The sequence below is a fragment of the Gastrolobium bilobum genome, unplaced genomic scaffold (genome assembly GCF_033153095.1).
Source record: "Gastrolobium bilobum isolate Gb01-03AN ecotype WA unplaced genomic scaffold, APGP_CSIRO_Gbil_v1 utg75546, whole genome shotgun sequence".
In the NCBI taxonomy this organism is placed as follows: domain Eukaryota; kingdom Viridiplantae; phylum Streptophyta; class Magnoliopsida; order Fabales; family Fabaceae; genus Gastrolobium; species Gastrolobium bilobum.
In genome coordinates this window covers 1-21,157 of record NW_026898261.1, presented here as the reverse complement: position 1 = coordinate 21,157, position 21,157 = coordinate 1, and the positions used below count along the sequence as shown (strand labels likewise).

The following is a 21,157-nucleotide window of genomic DNA, read 5'->3' as shown; positions in this document are numbered from 1 at the left end:
AGCAAAGTGGAGCTGCGTGCTCACTGCTGGAGAAAGGGTCAACATGGTAAAGACAAATGACTCTAATCGTCACTACTCTTTCGTTCATATAGCAATTGATGAAGGCATTTGCATTTTAGGCAAAACGTAAGTAACACGCAAACTACTAAGTACTCTCAGAACAGAAGTAACCTTGACAAAACTTTCAGTTCTCTCTTTAAAAAAATATAAAATTATGTTATTTTAGTGCAAATGAACGTTATTAAAATCGGTCAGGATTATTGGTTCAATCAGTGTGTTATTAATTGAATCACATCATCCGGTAATTATATATAATTCTATAATTTATAGTAAAAAATTATAAAAGTATTTAAATATTTTAATATAAAAATTAATAAATCGCACATTATTATCTAATAAAGGATCAAACCAAAATACAATGATCTGATACGGGATTTCAAGTTCAGTAAATGATATTTTTGACTATAAATCAAATTAAAGTTTGCTGCATAGTGTATAATTGAGATAATATTAGTGTTGTAGGTACATAATCTATATAAGTCAATAAGCAAAAAATACTCAAATATGTCCATTTTTATAAAAAAAAAAATTAAATTGAAAAAAAAATTGGGACCTGACCTGGTCACCGGATTATCAGTTTTCATAAAAACTGGCCGGGTCACACCAATTCTGATGCGTGACAGGTTCATTGCTTCATCCAGACCGATTATAGCCGATTTACCGGTTCTCGGATCGACCCGGCTAGTCCGATTTTGATAACATTGGTCAAAATTATCAAATAGTAAGAGAAAATTAGCATGGGAGAAAGTAAGAATTTTAATTTTAAATATTAAATAAAAATATTAATTTTAACTAAAATGAAAACCTAGCAAATATTTTTCTCAATTATTTTTTTATACACATTTTTCTCAACTTTTATTGTTTTGAAACTTTCCGGTTTCCTAGACTGATTATTTGGACTGTTAAATTATACATATAAAATAGGGTTTAATATTTTCCAACGTGTGATAATTTTATTTTCTATACATACATAAAAATATATGGACTCATATGAAGAAAAGAGAAAGAAAAAAAAAAAGATATGGACACCATATATTTTTATTTATGTAGGAGATAATATCTCTCATAAAAAATATTAAGCCCTTTAAAATATGTTAAAAAGTTAATTTTAAGAAAATAATATTAATATGATATTATTATTTTTCGTTAAAACCCTTAAATTCTATTAAATTTAGGTTATTTTATATCATGCATTGATTAAAGGGCTCATTTAATCTCATGCGGTAGTAAACAATATTTTTCATGTTGCATACATATATGTGATGGTACCCGTCAATTTCAAAAAAAAAAGTATCACAATTTTTGATGAATATGTTCGAAGATAAAAATATTCTCATATTGCGGCGTGAGAGTAGTTTTTCCCTTTAAATTAAGGAAATGTGTATACTTTTTTATTTTTTGATAGCCAGAAATGTGTGTACTTTTTCCCTTTTTATCGTGAGAAGCCGAGATGTGATCTTTCATGAGCATGAGAACATTCATGACATCTCGAAGCCCAAAGTTCGAGTTACTGTCAGACGAGAAGAACCCAATCCTCCTGTCCAAGCTGAAGCAGGGGGAGAAATGAAGAAAATGATGATCAGCAACAAGCTGAAGATGACCAATACATTGAGGTCCGAGTTGATGATGAGATCCAGGATGAGAATGATGAACCGGGTTCTCAAGCTGAAGAACAACCGAGATATCCAACTCGAGAAAGAAGACCCTCTATGAGATACCCATCTGATGAATACACCGTTGTTGCTCAAGACGGTGAGCCTCAGAGTTATGATGAGGCTGTGACGAGCTCAGAGAAAGAAGAATGGGAAAAGGTAATGCAAGACGAGATGAAGTCCCTGCACGAGAATCAGACTTATGAGCTGACTGAGTTGCCGAAAGGAATGGGCAGAAGCCAAGATACAAAGCCCGGATTGTGGTGAAAGGCTACAATCAGAAGAAAGGAGTAGATTTTGAGGAGATTTTTTCTCCTGTGGTGAAAATGACCTCGGTCCGAACCGTGTTAGCCATAGCGGCTTCGATGGACCTCGAGGTAGAACAAATGGATGTGAAGACGGCATTTCTTCACAGTAATTTAGAAGAAGAAATATATATGGAGCAACCTGAAGGATTCCAAGCTCCAGACCAAGAAGACTTGGTATGTCGGTTGAAAAAGAGCCTCTATGGCTTGAAGCAAGCACCTCGGCAGTGGTACACGAAATTTGAATCATTCATGATTAATCATAAGTTTGAGAAGACAGAAGCCGACCACTGAGTATTTGTGAAGAGGTATGAGGCCGGAGATTTTTTGATCTTGTTGTTATATGTTGACGACATACTGATTGTAGGGAAAGACAAATCGTGGATAGCCGCCCTGAAGAAGGCGTTGAGCTCGTCCTTCGGAATGAAGGACCTAGGCCCTGCAAAGCAGATTCTCGGAATCAAGATTATCCGAGATAGACAGAAGAAGCTATTGTGGCTGAGTCAAGAGAAATATATTGAGAAGATTTTGAAGAGATTTAGCATGGACAAAGCCAAAACAGTGAGCACCCCCCTAGCCGGACACATAAAGCTGAACCAGGAGCAATGTCCGAGATCTGATGAAGACAAAGATGAGATGATGAAGTTCCCTTACCAATCCGCCGTCGGAAGTTTGATGTATGCAATGGTTTGCACTAGACCCGACTTGGCATATGCTGTTGGAATGGTAAGCCGGTATTTGTCAAACCCCGGCAAAGAGCACTGGGAAGCAGTGAAATGGATCTTCAAGTACCTTCGAGGTACGACCGACTTATATCTCTGATTTGGAGAAGGCAAAGCCGAGTTGCAAGGCTACTCGGATTCTGATTTAGGGGGAGACGCCGACTCGAGGAAGTCGACTATAGGATATTTGATGAGATTTGCCGGAGGAGTTGTCTCTTGACAATCAAGACTTCATAAATGTGTTGCACTATCGACAACTGAGGCTGAGTACATTGTCGCTACTTAGGCAAGCAAAGAGATGTTGTGGATGAAGAAGTTCCTCATGGAACTCGTCCATGATCAAGACAAGTACGAGTTGGATTGTGACAATCAAAGAACAATCCATCTTGCAAAGAATTCAACCTATCACTCCCGCACTAAGCATATTGATGTGAGGTATCACTGGATCCGGGATATGGTGGAAGGTGGAGAGCTCGAACTCGTCAAGGTGCACACTGACCAAAATTGGTCTGACATGATGACAAAGCCGGTTCCAGCAAGAAAATTTGAAGACTGATGTGAAGGAGCCGGGTTAATGCTGAAGCCGACGCATTGAAGTCAGAGGGAGAGATTTGTTGGGCTTCCTCCTTCAATGCTAAGCCCAAGCCCATTTGAGGGGTTTCCTAAATAACCCTAATTTCCACCTCCTCTATATATACTCATTAGTTGTGGGTGGAGGCTAGGTCAGATTGAGAGAAACAATTTGAGAGAGAAAAATTATTTGATTGTTTGAGTAAAGCTTTATGCTTTGCATTTGAGAGATCTCTAGAGAGAGTTTGAGTGAAACATCTCTAGGGTAGTTTGATTATCACCATTGTTGGAGAGATTGAGTTAACCACCACATTGGTGTATTTGATTCTTTGTAACCATTATTTTCGTAATGGATTTTTGATCTGAACAAGGTCCCGTGAGTTTTTACTTCTTCATTGGAGAAGGTTTTCCCATGTTAAATCTGGTTGTGTTCTTCTTCTCTCTCTCTCGTTTTGTGATTTTTCGTTTTTGATTTTTCCGCTGCGCTGCCTGACCTGGTGAAATTCAGGCCGAGGTATTGCCGAGATCCGAGATCAGGATCTTGTTGATTGACTTCCGCACAAAGGCTGCTTAGCCGAGTTAGAGGGAACCGAGTTTTCCCAACAATTATAATGGGGAATAATGATTCTGATTCTTTTGAGATTATTTCACCTAAATCTTATGCGTAAAGATCTGGTTTGTTGAAACATCAAAGAAGTGCTCTGAAGAAGATGCGAACGAATGAGTATTGAAAGATGTCGAACGAAGTGAGAGTAAAAATATTCGGAAAGTTGGTTTTTTTTTTTCAAAAGAAAAAATATTTGTTAACTAGTTGTATCATTTTATTCTTATAAAAAGATGAGACTTGCATCTTTATTTTTTTGCTTTCCGCTCTTTCTAATGATTTATTTATTTCTATCATTTAAAATAATATATTTTATATTTTTTAAGATGACACATATTTTTCTATTTTTCAAAAGTCAAAATTTGTAACTTTTACAAAAAGCATGATTTTAATTTTTTTATTAGCTTTTGTTTTTCTTTTAAAGTTGTTATCCAAATACCATAAAAATTTGAGAAGTATTATCGACACCAAGGAATAAAAGTTGTTTAGGTAAACCGCAAGGTGTAGTTTAATTGACAAGCCAATTGTAGTTCAAGGGTCTCACTTTAGTGATCGATAAAGTTATGAGTTCGATTTTTACGAAAAATGTTTTTTGGACAATGATAAAAACCTTCTCGTTACAAATCATAAAAAGATTAGTCTTATTTTACGAGATAAGGATATCATCAGTTAACTAAAAAAAAGAAATTGTTTAAGTATGAATTCCTTCTTACAATTCAATATTCTCACATATTTGGTTCGGTTCTGTTCTTTTAGCCGAATGAATTAAACTATAAAAGATAATTAAGTTTGGGAATCTAAACAGGAAAAACGAATATAATTTGAAGAAATGAACAGATTTATTTTTTTAAATCAGCTATGAATTGATACAACAACTATATATAAATATTAGACTGAAAAATTATAGTTCAATAAATTAGATCAGACATAGTAATTGTCCAAATATCATAGGTTTTGTTAATATTACAGCTTGTATAATGATTTTGTACATGATTGAATATGAAAGTGAAGCATTGTGAGTGGTAAAAAAACAAGCGGAATAATATAAAAAAAATAAGTTTGGTTCATTATCAGCATATTCATCTGTGCCAAGCCACCAAAGACACAATTGTATCCGAGAAAGATGAACATCCTAGACCTATCACGTGTCAATCGGGTTAAATATTACTTATAAGTGATAACTCAACACTTCTACATAACATAACACTTAGCTAGGAGCAGTTGTTCTCTACTAATATTGTAACACCCAAATTTCTAACAATTTATGAAACACTATTATAATAAAGAAATTGTCAAAATTCACGTTTTATTTATTTATGATCATAGAAAATATTGCGGAAGCTAATCTAAATCTAATTTGGGAAAATGCTACCGCCGCACCTGTGCATGGACAGGTGCAAGACTAACTTTATTACATTCATAAATATTAAAATAAAACCAGAGACTTTGTTTTATACATAAAATTTTGAACTAGCTGAAAATTCTCTGAGTCATTATCCTCACTGCCCACTGCTAGCCCCATTTTTTTTTGCAACCTGTATCACTGCAGCAAAACAATCACAAACAGTCACAAACAATCACAAAATATGCTCCCCATTAGGATCATTGCAGCAAAACAATCACAAACAGTCAGCAAAGCTGGTAATTCTAATCAAAAACACAATTTATATAACTCAAATATAGTAATCAAATTAAATATATAACTTCATAATAATTGAATCAAATATAAACTTCATCATATATATAAAATATTCTCATCATAATCAGATCAAATATCAACTACAATATTCATCATATATATTCTCATTATAATCACATCAAATTATCAGCTTCAATATATATTCACATCGAATCAAATATCATTCATAATCTTTATTAAGTTTATTTAGTGTAGTAGTGGGAAGATAATCATCGTAGACCCGGAAAACCTTGTTGCCAGTCTACCCCGTGACCCAGGAAACCCTGTTGCCAGCCACGTATAATCAAAATTGGCCATCATCAAAATATCAAATCCTAGTGTGCACACCTCTTCCCAAAGTTGCTACTAGTATCTCAGAAAACCCTGTTGCCAGATACCACTTTGGGAAGAACGGAAACATCATTGTCACATCAAATAAATATCAAAGGCATAAAGCCCAAAGGTTGTGTTCATCACTTTCAGGAGGTACCATCCCAAAAACTATCTTCTCACTATTATTTATTACAATCATACACAATCAATAAAATTCAATCTTGTCACAATCTTTATAATTGGAAAGTTTTCTCAAGTATTTCTCATAACTTTCACATCAATTTAATCAAGAGTATTCAATAATATCATAATTTCCAAATCCATCATAATTTTCAAATCTATTATCCAATAATATAATAATTTTCATATTCAACATCTACCAGAGCAAAACCCAAATCCAATCATCATATCATAATTTTTCAAATCATAATTCAAAGAGTAAAACCCAAATTCAATCATCATATCATAAATTCAAAGAGTAAAACCCAAATCCAATCATCATATCATAATTTTCCAAATCAGAATTCAAATATTCACATCTATTAGAGTAAATCCAAAGTCCAATAATTAATTCAATTAATTTCTAGAGGTTAAAATAATTTAATTTAAATACCCTAAGGGTTACATATAATATATGAAAACATCCTAAAATTCTCCAAGGATTAAGATTACATTTAACAAATTTAATATAAAGTTATCCTACGATCACCTAGAGGATTACTTATACCAAATCTCATCTAAAACTAATTTAAGATGCCCTAAGGATCATGATTACATTAGACAAAATTTCTTATAAAAGTTAATCTATTATTTCTAAAGCATTATGATTATACCCAACAAATTTCATATAAAACCAACCTAAGAGAACCTAGGGATTATGATACCTAGGGATTATGATACCTAGGGATTATGATTACATAAATTTCAAATAAATTAATTGATTATTCCATGAAGATTAGAATCACATATAATAAATTTAATATAAAACATAACTATAGTTCCCTAAGCATCGAGATTAGGTCAAACAAAAATTCATATAACGCTAACCCTTGACTCTTTAGGGATTAGGATTACATATAAGGATTATGCCTAAATTTCATATAAAATAGATAACCTACAAATACCACGAGATTAGGATTACGTCATAACAAAATTTAGATCAAGCTACCATATGACTCTAGGAAAAAAATTCATATCAATATAACCTATATCTCTATATCTCTTTAGGGATTAGGATTACCTGATCTCCGTATTGGCTATCTTCTAGAAGAAAAGTGATTTGGGGAAGAAAAGCAGTTGGTAACCAAAGGAAAATAATAATAAAATAAATAAAAATTTGAAGTAAGAAGGGAGAAAGTAGAGGAGAAGAGAAATGGAGAAATACTGAGGATTAGAAGTAATTTGGTTTGGTTAAGTTAAGCTCCTATTTATAGCTGTAGTTTTGAAACCGATACATTAACTACAGGTAATATCAAAAGTCATCATACTTATTTCAATTATTGAAACTGCAAGAAATATCAATGGTCATCATAATTATTTTAACTATTATTAATATATTAATGGTTACAAAATTAAATAAAAATAATTGTTGGCATTTACTAATTAAATGATAACCAACCATAACTGCTTAATGTTACAACTAAAATTACCACTATTTTAGGTTACAATTTTAAAGTCAAATTATGACACACTATTAGCAATAAATGCCTATAACACTATAAGGGTACACACTATTATTATTATTATTATTATTATTATTATTATTATTATTTTTTATTTTTATCGTTACTATTTTCTGGGATATTACAAATATTGTTAAAAATATATTGTAATTAGTATTTTTCTTATTTCATTAGGGTTTTGTGTAAGAACCTGCACCGTTAATTAAGGTATTTAATTAATTAATTATGCAAAAATAAGAAATGATTCCATAATTGACCCTAATAATTATTTATGAGGCTTAATAATCATAATAAGTGATTAAGAATGCTGAAAGTCGCTTTTCGGAAGAAAAGTGCAGATACCGGTTCTGCTAGTCGGTATAAATGTGTACCGAAAAAGTATCCCAGAAAATTAAAGTAAGTGCATGATAATTACTAGAATAACATGTAGGACTTGTAAAACGAGTTTCAAGTCCAAATAATGAGAACTGGTGCTAGAAACCGGTACTGGCTTTGAAAAGCGCGTACCGGAAAGGTGCTCAGAAAAATATAAGAAAAATATGATAATTCTTAGAAAATTATGTAGTTTCATAATCCAAATTTTGGGATTAAAATGCTAAGCGTAGAAATTAAAGTTAATATTGTGCGCTTAAGTGAGTTTTGGCTATATATATGCATTTTAGCACATAACCCTAGGCACTCAGATTTGTCTACGTCACTTGGTGGCTGACTTGCACCTTATACACTGCTTCATTTCCTTCCCTTCCATTTCTTGAGCAAGCTTCCACCTTTGAGGCTTGTTCTTCCATTTAAACACTTGGTGAGGGTGAGAGTTGGCCTTGAGACTACATTGGGGTGGTGTTTCTGAGTTAGAGAACCTGTGTGAGGGAGTTTGAAGAGCTGTGTTTGCTGTTCTTGAGGGGTGTGACCTTTTGTTGGCATTTTGATGCTTCAAGGTGTCTTCTTGTTGAGTAAAAGAGTCATCTTGTGTTCATTTTCGTGCATCCTCTTGTGGCAGTAGCTTGAGTCTGGTTGTGAGCTCCAAGAGCATCTCCCTTTGCTGTTTTTGAGCTTTGGTATGTATATCAACCTTTAACTTGAGTTTTAAGGCTTAAAAATGAAAGCTTGATGCATGTTAAGGTTAAAAGATGATAACTTGTTGTTGGGTGAGGCTTAACACATCTAGAAATGCATGATTAAGTGTTTAAAATCGGTAAAAAGGGAACCTTTAAGGGATATCTTCACAAAAATGCAGAAACTGCATTCTGTCGTGAGATATCCGGATATTTGTCGAAATGATATCCGGATATTGGATATCCGGATACGTGGTTTTGGGATATCCGGATATTGGATATCCGGATATGTGAATCTGTATATCCGGATATGCATATCCGGATATGGACAGTGAGATATCCGGATATTCTGGGATTTCGCAGAACAGTAGTTGTGTTGTGCATACAGTAGGCTATTGGGGGTTTGTAGACCCTAGATTGATGAAGTTGAACTTCTGTATTTAATGGATTAAGCCAGAATCATGGGATTTAGGGCTTGTGGCTTTGTTAGAAGCTTTAAGACTTGAAAACGTAATGAAAAGGCGTTGTCTTTAATTTGTATGCATGTGGTACATGTTTATTGATTTATATTTGGTCCATATCAGATTGTGATCTGCTGTGATTGGACTTTGAGCTTGTGGCATTGGATAGCTAGCTTAGAGGTAAGCTTTCGTGTCCTCGGTTTAGCCATGTTGTGGTTCCACCATGTCCCATGGGGATATGGTATATGCATGCTGTGTTACGTACTTTTGATGTTTTGAAAATGCTGTTGAGCTATTATATGTTAGTGCCTTGTTGATGTGCATGGAGGTGTTCCACCTATACGGTAAGCCTGAGTATGTGGAACATACAAGAGGGTGAGGCTGTGGGTGAGGTGCAAGCGGTGTTCCTTGTACTACATGTAGGGAATAGACGTATTCTTACATTTCTCTGGCCAGTAGATAGTGATTACACACATGCCATAGATATCTGTTGCACTACATAGTTTTGGAACTGATAATGATATAAATGCTTTTTGAACTTATATTGCACCTGTAAGTGAGCTTGGGGTGGAAGATCCTTGATGACCCCTTGTCTTACTGAGATTTCTAGTTTAGAGATCTCACCCCACGTTTGGGGAATACAAAGAAGGAATAGGAACAGAAGAATGAGTTTGGAAAGGTATAATTAGCTACCAACAATGCTAGTGCCTGTTTTATTAGCTGCTTTGTAGAAATTAGTAAATAATTAAGAAATATTGATGTGCTCTTGGTGGAGAAGGTAATTGCTAGCTATTGTTATTTGTTGGTCTTACCCAAACAGGTGTAGAAGTAGAAGTGTGCATGAATGTGTCTGAGACATGCCCGCCTAGTCACTCACTGCACATACCAAACATTCTCATGTTCACCTATTCGGATTATAGGATTGAGTTCTCATTAAAATAGCTTTCTTATCCAGGGAAATCAGAAATGGGCTCAGATGTGACTCCGGGGGAAAGCAAAGTTGCTTCTCCAATCCCCAGAGGTATGAACTAAGAAGTGATACAGTGTATAGTTGCAATTGTTTTAGGTGTTTGCATATGAAGGAAAAGAATCCACCCAACATATATGTAGTCTAGGAAGCTTAAATTTTTTAGTTCATACATGATATAGGTGAATATCCTCCTCACTGGGAAAAGATACTTGAGGGGATTCGCAAAATGAGGTGTTCTGCAGATGCTCCAGTAGACACTATGGGATGTGGGAAAGCTGGTGAAACTCTACCTCCTAAGGTCTGACTCTGTATTCTACTGCTATTAATTTTATCTATGTGGAGAAAATATAAGCATTTATATGTTGGTTTCTGTCTTGATGCTTTGAAGAAAAAGTGTCTACAATATATGCATTTGAGTAGAGCATGGCTTGCCACACAACCTTTTGGGGCACAAAAAGGACAGCACCAGGAATGCTGTTGATTTGGTAAACCAATAGTCATCCTCGACCAGTATAGCCATTACTCATTCAATTAGTAGATGACGATGACCAGACTGGTCTATCGTCACTCTATGTATATATTATCTTGTACTGAATTGACTGGTTGACTTCTCATACGGTCTTTAGTCAGGTAAATTTCTTTTATATATAATCAATCAATTGTTGTAATTAATGGGGCATTGTAATTCCTTTAACTTCTATATTTTGTACGAAGCATGATATAAATAAATTTTCCCTTATCTAAATTCTTATGTGTATAATTAGGAAAGAAGATTTTCTGTCCTGGTATCTTCTCTTCTATCAAGCCAAACCAAGGATCATGTTAATCACGGTGAGTACACATACCTTCTGAAGTTTATAGTAAAAAAATTGTTAAGTTTCCTGGCTTTACATAGTGATGCATTCTTATATAGTAGTGCTGTTTTCTTTTTTAGATCGAAAACCCAGAGGCACACTCTTGCCTCATGGAAGTATGAGACTTAAGCAGCGTTAACCTGCAATAAGATTATTAGTAATTCTCTTATCTTATATTAAGAAAGCAAATGGAGAGAAACTGAAAACATTGTCGGTCATACGAGATTATTAATGTCTAGATAGTGATGATTTATTGTGGCTTGTCTCGATTTAATTGGGTAGTCTTGGATTTGGGCAATAATGCTTAAGCATAATAAGATAATATGCTAGTCTTTAAGTTTTGAAAAAACTTGAAAGACTGGTAGGTTTACCAGTGTGAGAAAACCTATTTACCAACATCTTTAGGTTGTTGAAAGTGGATTTATAGGTTATTTTCAAACAAGGGATTTTTACATCGGAAGTAATTTAAATAAACATTAACCAAGAATGCTCCTTGTGACGGTAGAAGGATGTTATCCACCACCTAAAAGATAGCAAAGCGTTAGAAGAAGAAAAAGGGAAAAGAATGCAGGAAATTGGAACACCAAACATATTTTTTATAAAACATGACATAACAAGAAAAAGAAGTAGAAGGAAGGAAGTTATGGATAGTTGCTATATTTCTTGATATGGATGACTGAATTCTGAAAATGAATATAATGCAAGTTAATTGCTAATTTAATAAGCAAATATGCAGCCATTGTACTTTTTGCCCCAAGATTTTGTTTACCATCTATCTTGATGTATGCGATTCATATGTGGCAGTTGCTAAAAAACGTTGGTCTTTGTCATATTTTCAACTTATTTATGAAACGGTTCTAGTTACAAGTGTGCTTTAAGAATAGGAGCAATCCAACGTCTTCTTCAAAATGGTCTGCTTACTGCTGATGCAATCAACAATGCTGATGAAGAAACCATCAAGAAATTGATTTACCCTGTATGTTCCTTGTTTCTTTTAAAGATATTGCCTCCCCTGTGATTCAAATAGTTTGGATTTAGTGTCAAGTTAAGGAATCTTATGAAGATTCCTGTATTTCCTTAGCTTGCACTTTATGGTGTCAATTTCTTTTAAGTTTATGCTTGTTTTGTGATTGTATTAATTGAATCTGTGATTGAACCTATGGATATTCTTTTTTCCAGGTTGGGTTTTATACAAGAAAAGCCACTAACTTGAAAAAATTGCAAATATTTGTCTCACGAAGTATGATGGAGACATACCTAGCTCAATTGAGCAACTACTCTTACTTCCAGGCATAGGTCCTAAGATGGCTTATTTGGTATGTGTAATAGCTTTTATAATTCAAACAGTATGTTTTATTACTTTTCTGAAGTAAATTTTGTTAGTGGCACAATAGGTTATGAATTGTGGATGGAACAATGTCCAAGGTATATGTGTAGATACTCATGTCCACCGCATTTGCAATCGGCTTGGTTGGGTGTCAAGATTGGGCACAAAACAGGTTTCTTTTAAGTTTTGTGGCATCACATTTTATGTATGGGGTATTATTACCTAATTTATTTGTTCTGACTAATCCTCTTCAATTTGCTAGAAAACTTCGACACCTGAAGAGACAAGAGAGGCACTGCAACGGTGGCTTCCAAGGGAAGAATGGGATCCAATAAATCCTCTATTGGTATGTATGTCCAAATCCTACTTATAAACAATTTTGCTATGAATGTTTTGGCTCAATAGTTAATTTATATGGCAAATTAGTGTAAGATAGGATTCACTTCAGACACAGATTGTGAGTGTGCCCACTCAACAAATTTTTCATTTTGGCTTCTTATTTCTTACAACATTGTAGCATATTAATGTCATACTCTTTTGTGGCACAGGTAGGGTTTGGACAGACAATTTGTACACCTCTACGACCTCGTTGTGGAGAATGTGCTATAAATGAGTTATGCCCATCAGCGTTCAAGGAGACCTCAAACTCAAGCCCATCTTCCAAGTCCAAAAAGTCCACACTCAACAAGAAGCTTTAACCTAATTTGTTCTTTTGGATTTGGGTTACTTTTTTTTTTGGGTCTCAATCAGCCCCACATCTAGAGATGTATATTTTGTAGAAATATTCGTACTTAACATTGGAGGGCAAGAGGATCTGAAACCTGGTTTTATTTATGGAGACTTGATCTTTTTACTTTCTCATCTTTATTTATTTATTTTTTGGCAGATTCAACGTTCAGGGATTATGATAGGGATTCAAGAAGAAAAAGAAAAATGCACATTTTCATTTTTCATTTGTAGATCTTACGACGATGTGAGCCTGGGGCATTGAGCTGTCCTTGTTAATTATGATCTATTTACTGACATAATTAATCGCTTGATTGATAAGTTGTTTTTAATTTGAAAATATATTTAGCAAAAATTTAAACTTTTTTTTTCCGGATACATGATAATATAAGGTTTGAATTTATAACATCATGCAAGAATTTTCAAATCCCTCACCATTAACATGTTCACTTTTTAAATATTATAACTAACTATATCAAAATTTATATGATTTTAAAAGAAGATATATGGATAGTTTTATATTATAAGGCATGTGAAATAAAACTCAATTCAAGCAGGTGAATAATAATATTATAAACTAATTATTTTTAAGTGAACGCTTCATCGTGCTATAATTAAAGCATGAAAATGGTCTTTGTATTGAAATTTAACTTTCTATTAAAACAGTAGGAACAGTAAAATTTGAAGTGCCGAAGCTTTAATATATAAATTTTTTAATATGTTCCAGGACCTTCATGATTCTTCCACTGAAAAATTGATACCTGAGCCAATTTTTTTTTTCCTTCTCTTTTCTCTCTCCTCACCCTTTTCTCTCTTTATCTCATCTCAATCCCACCAATTTTTTTTTTGCTCTCGGAGCACACTAACTTTGCTCCTAATACATGTCGTGAGTCAACTCCTGGCAATCTTTTTTTTTCTCTCCCGAAATCATGATTTCCAAGAATATAATGAAAAAATCATTTTTTCAAAAATATTATCAAAAGCTATTTACTAGGTCAAAATATTATCGGAATTTTATTCCAAAAAAAGTATAAAATATTTGCAACGAATGAGATTCTAAGAATACCACCATTTGGTTGTATTCTTAGGTGACATTTAAAAAAAAAAATTATACACAAAATAAAATTATGGAAAAATCAGATTTTTGAGAAAATTTTCAAAAATCTTATAACAAACACGGATAAATAAGATTACGACCGTCACTTTACCGAAAATCTCAAAAAAATTCTCCTACCAAACATCCCTGAAAATTAAATTTCACATCACGTAAATGAAGGAGGACACTTGTTTTTGCACTTTACGTAGCTAGGATTTGGGCTTTTATGTTCTTCAAATAGCCCAACCAACTGAATGAAGTTCAATTTCTTCGGCCCAATAAAGTTGCATTAACCAACCCGGGACCACGATTCGGATCCGAAGATCCATGACTTGGTGTTCATGTTTTTGTCTGAAGTCTGAACTAAGCAGAGAACGAGTCTGGAAGTGTTTGGTTACTTTGTCAGTTCTTATATTCACTCTCAGATTCGAGAGAGAGAGAGAGAGAGAGATGACGGTAGCAGCAGGAATCGGGTACGCTCTGATAGCGTTAGGACCGTCTCTCTCCCTCTTCATTTCCGTAATTTCCAAAAAGCCCTTCTTGATTCTCACCGTTCTCTCCAGGTACGTAACCTTACGCGCCTTTTAGTAGTTTACACCTCACTCACCCACACTACATAATCATAACTAGCTCTTCTATTCATTTCATTAATTACTTTTGCAATGCTTAGTTAGGGTTTTCTAATTACCATAATAATGGCTTTCGAATGAAACTTTCTGCTCCATTTGATGTGTGTTAGGTTCTTAATGAATTTTTTTTTTGTTTTTTGGATGATTCAATTTCGTTGATGCAGCACGCTTTTGTGGCTAATAAGTTTGATTGTGCTGTCTGGAATATGGAGGGGTTTTTTGCCCCTGAATAGTACAGCATGGTGGCCTTACGGAATACTTATACTCTCATCTGTTGCTTTTCAAGAAGGCCTCAGACTTTTCTTTTGGAAAATATATAAGTAAGCTTATACTATAAATTGATTTATTATTTTTATTATTATATGCTTATAGGAATTATTTTACAATATGATGAGGAAATCTCTGACCTTTTTATAAAAAAAATGTTTTGCAATGTTATGGTATACTGAAGCTGGTTTTGTGTTTTTGTTACTGTTGGTATTGTGTAGGAGGTTGGAAGATATGTTAGATGCTTTTGCCGACAGAGTATCAAAACCACATCTTTTCTTAACAGATAAGATGCTGATTGCTCTGGGTAAGAAAATGGAGGCCTTTCAGGCCTATTTTCCAATCCTTAAGATTGCTTTTGTTTCTCAAGTATTTGTCTTTGACCAACTTTTAATAAGTATGTTAACTATTTGCTGGCTGGAACAATCTTGCTGATACTGCTTACTCTTTTTGTCCCGATTATTTATTTATTTATTTTTGGCATTTAACTAGATTCTTGATTGAATTTAATTGTATGATATCCCAAAGAAAATGAATCATTTGTTAAGATGCTATTGAAAAAAGGTGTTGCTTATTGGAATAAGATCTATATCATTAATAGTAAACTGTTTTTTTTAATAAAATATCTTTTGCATATTTTTCACAGCTGGTGGTTTAGGTCATGGCGCGGCCCATGCCGTGTTCTTCTGCATCAGCCTTTTGACTCCTTCATTTGGTCCTGCTACATATTTCATTGACAGGTTCCATTTTTCCTTCTTTCTGGTGAGATTTTCCCCGCTTCTGGTTATAATATTCATGTATATAAATGGCACGAGATTCTACAGCTTCAAAATTTTGGAAATTTTTGTACCTTTAACTGCATTTTTATTTCATTAATGTGAATCTATAGAGTTGGGATTAGAGTTGGGTTTAGAGACTATGTTGTTAAGAGTGTTAGTGTTAATAGTGTAGAAGTCCCACATTGAGTGTGTCTCTTTGTATTCTTCAATTGGTTTGCTATAATATTCAAGGATTACTATCATTTCCTCTTGTATATAATTTAACATGGTATCAGAGCCTAACAAGAGGAATCTTAATCCGTTTAACTTAGTTTTATTTTCCATAATTTCAATATGGTTATAGAGAGACATCACCCTCCTTTTCCCGTTGCTATTTCTTTTTCGGGTTTTTCTTAGTATGCTCTGTGACTGCAGCTTTGATCTGTCACATTTTTAAGTTGTTGGGTTGACCACCGTTGTCGTTGACTGACCACCGTTGACCGCGTGTCCATTGATAGCCGTCTCCGGCGACTTTTCATCACTTTCCAGCGACTTTTTCGGCGATCCACCACCGTCTCCGAGACTTTTCCGACGAATCTCCGGCGAAGTTCCGCGAAGCTTTGTTTTCTTTAATTTTCTTTCTTCCCATTTTATACTATTCATCATCCATCTTGAGGGGGAGCACTGTCCATGTTGCTGATGTTGTCTCCGCTGATGATAATTCTGGCACTGTTTAGAAGTTCCTCTTAAGGGGGAGCACTGTCCAAATGGTCATTCCAACACAATTGTCTTTGCCGATGATAATTTCGGCACTGTTTAGAAGTTCCTGAGGGGGAGCACTGTCCATGTTGCTGATGGTCATTCCAACAATTGTCTTTGCCGATGATAATTCCGGCACTGTTTAGAAGTTCCTCTTGAGGGGGAGCACTGTCCATGTTGCTGATGGTCATTCCAGCACAATTGTCTTTGCCGATGATAATTCTGGCACTGTTTAGAAGTTCCTATAGAGGGGGAGCACTGCCCATGTTGCATGGTCATTCCAGCACAATTGTCTTTGCCGATGATAATTCTGGCACTGTTTAGAAGTTCCTCTTGATTTGCTGATGGTCATTCCAGCGCAATTGTCTTTGCCGATGATTATCTTCCATGTTGATTTCATTGCGACGCCATTTTTAGCACATTGTTGATTTTTGGTTTCTCATTTAGCATTATGATGTTATGTTACTTGGTCTTTCTTGTAATAAGCTTGTAGCATAGTCAAGGGTAAACCACGGCTTCACCAACTGTTAAATGAAATGTCTGACACTTTCTCCAGCATTGTCTCTTTATCAGCTCTTCAGACTGATGGTCATTCCAGTTGATTTGTTGTACTTAGTCATTTCATTTCGTTGATGTAGCATTGTTGTTTTTGGTTCCTAATGAGAGTATTATTTATGTAAAAGCATATGATCATATGCTACAGCTTGAGGGGGAGTGTTAAGAGTGTTAGTGTTAATAGTGTAGAAGTCCCACATTGAGTGTGTCTCTTTGTAGCTGGGTATTTAATATAACAAGGATTACTATCATTTCCTCTTGTATCTATGAGATTTAACAAATAATGAAGTGGACGTTCGTATTAAGCCTGATTTTGAGCTGGGATTTTTGATTACAATCCACACTTTCTCAATGGTCATTGCATTTAATGGGTACGCTGAGGGGAACAAAGTGGACCAATATTTTGTTCCCATTGTTCACGTTGTTGCAGGAATGGTGGTAAAATCTCACTCTTTGCAAACATAATTTTATGCACTATAATTTACAACGGTAACTCGTAAGTAGCCTGAGTAATAACGCAAAGGCATACCATAGCCTTTGTTGTCCAACTAATGAACTTGAGTCCAAATAATTTAATGGAAAAATTGACAGTCTTCAATTTATTTTATGACATAGTTTAAATTAAATCTTTTTGGAGCTTGTTATTTAGATTACCTGGAGATTTAGAACCTCATTCATCCCTTCAATATTAAAAAACACATGACTATGATTAGAAACACTCAGAAAAGTGATGTGGAATGAGTGTTTCTAGTACTGCAAAAAGGTGAATACCTTAAAATATCTTAAACTCCAATTCATATATAAAACATAATTTTTTTTTAAATGCTTTTTGGAAAGTTTTTCTTAAAGAGTAGTATAATTCCATGATTTTCATAATTATTCAATAAGATCCATATATTGCACATGAATTAAATCTTATATCATACATTGCACATAATCATAATTTCTGAAATAATAAAAATTTTCCAAAAATATTCTAATTATCATATGTAGTAATTTAAATTAAAAAAAAACAAATACCTACATATATAGAAATGTTCATACCAAACTATTAAGAACATCTACGGATTACATATAAGGATTATGCCCAAATTTCATATAATAGAGATAACCTAAACACCTAGGGATTAGGATTACATCCAAGTTTTATATAAAAGAAATAACCTACGAATAGGATTACATATACCAAAATTCATATCAATATAATCTATGACTCTCTAGGGATTAGGATTACATATATCGAACATATAACTACCTAAAGATTAGGACACTCCCAATAAAATTTCATACACAACAAATCTACAACCACCTAGAGATTAGGATTACCTGATCTCCGTTTTCGCTAACTTCTAGAAGAAAAGAGTAATTTGGGGCAGAGAACCGGTCGGTAATCAGAAGAATATAAAATAAATTAAACTAAGTTTTTGAACTAAGAAGAGAGAATAGTAGAGGAGAAATGTTGAAGAGTGAATTGGTTTGGTTAGGCCAGACCTCTATTTATAGTTGAAGTTTAGGGCTTACACATTACTGACTCGATGCTGACCCATCATATCTAAACAATTTATGTTTGTTGACTCATCATATCTAAACAATTTACTAATCAAACATAAATACATAAATCATCAATCAATTAATAAATCAATTAATCATAATTTATCATCTAATATATATATATATATATATATATAATTATATATTATCACATAAATCAAATAATATTACTATTATTATCTTACCTCTTATTATTTTAACTATTATTAACTCATTAATTAAAAATATTAAATACCAATATTATTAATTACAAAAGTAGTAAATATCATTATTATCCAAAAATATTTATTATTATATTATTATTATTATTATTTTATTAAAAGAAAATATGGGGTATTACATTCTACCCTCCTTAAAAAAAGTTTCGTCCTCGAAACTTAGAAGTTTGAGCTCCTCAAATTAACTTAAAGGCATAAGGTTAAAGTTAATAAAAATATGGGGTATTACATTCTACCCTCCTTAAAAGAAGTTTTGTCCTTGAAACTTTTTTTTTTTTTTTTTTTTGAAACCCACTTGAAAAAAGTAAGCAAACAACAAAGAGTCATGCATAACCAAGCAAACAAGACAACATAGAATACAATAAATTTAAAAAACTACAAATTAATGAATTTTTAACTTTAACCAAGCTAGAAAAAAGTTTCGAAACTGAATATCTTCTTTAAACAAATAGAAATTTTTATTGCATATATTATCTTTTATTTGCTAGAAAATTTTTAATCAATTCAAGAACAACTCTAAAAGAAAGCTAATTACTTTTATTAAAATAAGAACGAGTTACTAAAGATAGCATATAAAATTTTTAAAGAATAATATCAATAATAATTTTAAATCACAAAATAATTCCAAACATATAATCATCAAAATTCCGAAGAAATAGATCATATTTAAAGGACAAGAAAAATAACCCTTCAATACCCACCTCTCTCGATTTATTTATTTATCTTATGTTTCATTATTTTATTTCCTAATTTTTATTTATTTATGTATTTATTCTAGTCAAGGATCTTTGATCCCTCGAGTCAGTATCAAAAGCAAACCCCAAGCCGAACCAGGAGCTCTGATACCATTTTGTAACACCCCAAATTCTAACAATTTATAATAGCATAAATAAATTCAATAATTTATAAATAACAGCGGAAGTTCAAAATAATCGAATTTGGGAAGTGTTACTGCCGCACCTGTACAGGGACAAGTGCAAGGCTAACTCTATTAGATTAAAATAAAACCAAAGACTAAAGTTTAAATAAAGGAAATATGTCTTATGCATTTATTTAAATCTCATAAATTTCTAAACTTAGAAACTAGCTGAAATATCCGAGTCGTGATCCTCACTGTCCACAGTTAGCCCCATCCTTTGCAACATGCTTCACTGAAAATCTGCTCCCCCGCAGCCGCAGGATCATTGCAGTCAAACAAACACAAAAGTGAGCAAAGCTGGTAATCCTAATCAAAATACAATTAATGTAATTAATAACAAATTAAATCAAATATCAAATAGTGTTCAAATCAATTCCACATTAATCAAATCAAATATCAATATAATAATCAAAATTTCATTATATAATATTTATCGTTATTAAGTTCATTTAATGTATTTGGTAATTATCAACTAACATATTTAGCACAACATTAATCATAATATGATAATATTCACAACTCAATGACATTCTTCATAATCAAATCAAATAACAAATTTCATTAATAATAATGTTTAAGTTCATTATATTTAGTGGGAAGAGAACCATGGTAGACCCGGGAAACCCTGCCAGTCTACCATGTGACCCGGGAAACCCTGCCAGTCACAAACAAATCACATTGGCCATAATCAATTCACATCTTCCTAGTGTACACACCTCTTCTCAAAGTTGCTACTAGTATCCCGGGAAACCCTGCCAGACACCACTTTGGAAAGAACGGATATAATCTTTTTCACATCAGTTTCACATCGGAGGCATAAAGCCCAAAAGTTGTGTTCATCACCTTGGGAGGTACCATCCCAAAGCTATCCTCCCACCATTAATTTATTACAAACACACACAATCAGGAAAGATTCAACCATAATTATTTATTCTTTAAGTATTATCATCTCTAAATGAGTTACTCAAGGGCATTATAATTTTCCAAAGTATCATAATTCAAACAACTATTATCATAAATTCTCGAATTTATATAACAATTCAAATCTTCAACATCCATCATAGTAAAATCCAAATCCGATCATCATAATAACTTTCCAATTTATTCAAGGATATGATAATTCAAATCTTCAACAGTCATCACAGTAAAATCCAAATCCGATCATCATCATAACTTACCAATTTATTCAAGGATATGATAATTCAAATCTTCAACATTCATCACAGTAAAATCCAAATCTGATCCTCATCATAACTTTCCAATTTATTCAAGGATATAATAATTCAAATCTTCAACTTTCATCATAGAAAAATCCAAATCCAATCATCGTCATTCAAATAATCCCATCACATCAATTATCATAGTTATTAATAATATAAATATTTAAATTCAATCATTAAAACACATAT

The 21,157-nt window shown here is 33.3% G+C and overlaps 1 protein-coding gene and 1 pseudogene across 1 annotated transcript; both read left to right on the top strand.

The window, feature by feature from the left end:
- Positions 1–10,082: 10,082 nt before the first annotated feature.
- LOC133314285 (endonuclease III homolog 1, chloroplastic-like) lies at positions 10,083–13,072 on the top strand (annotated as a pseudogene).
- A 1,408-nt stretch (positions 13,073–14,480) lies between these two features.
- On the top strand, positions 14,481–17,498 carry LOC133314282 (gamma-secretase subunit APH1-like; the record flags this gene model as incomplete). The annotated part of the gene is made up of 5 exons (XM_061515730.1): positions 14,481–14,655; positions 14,886–15,041; positions 15,210–15,295; positions 15,635–15,750; positions 17,379–17,498. Coding segments are annotated over exons 1-5 (591 nt in total), but the record flags the coding sequence as incomplete, so codon positions are not given.
- Between the last annotated feature and the right edge of the window lie 3,659 nt (positions 17,499–21,157).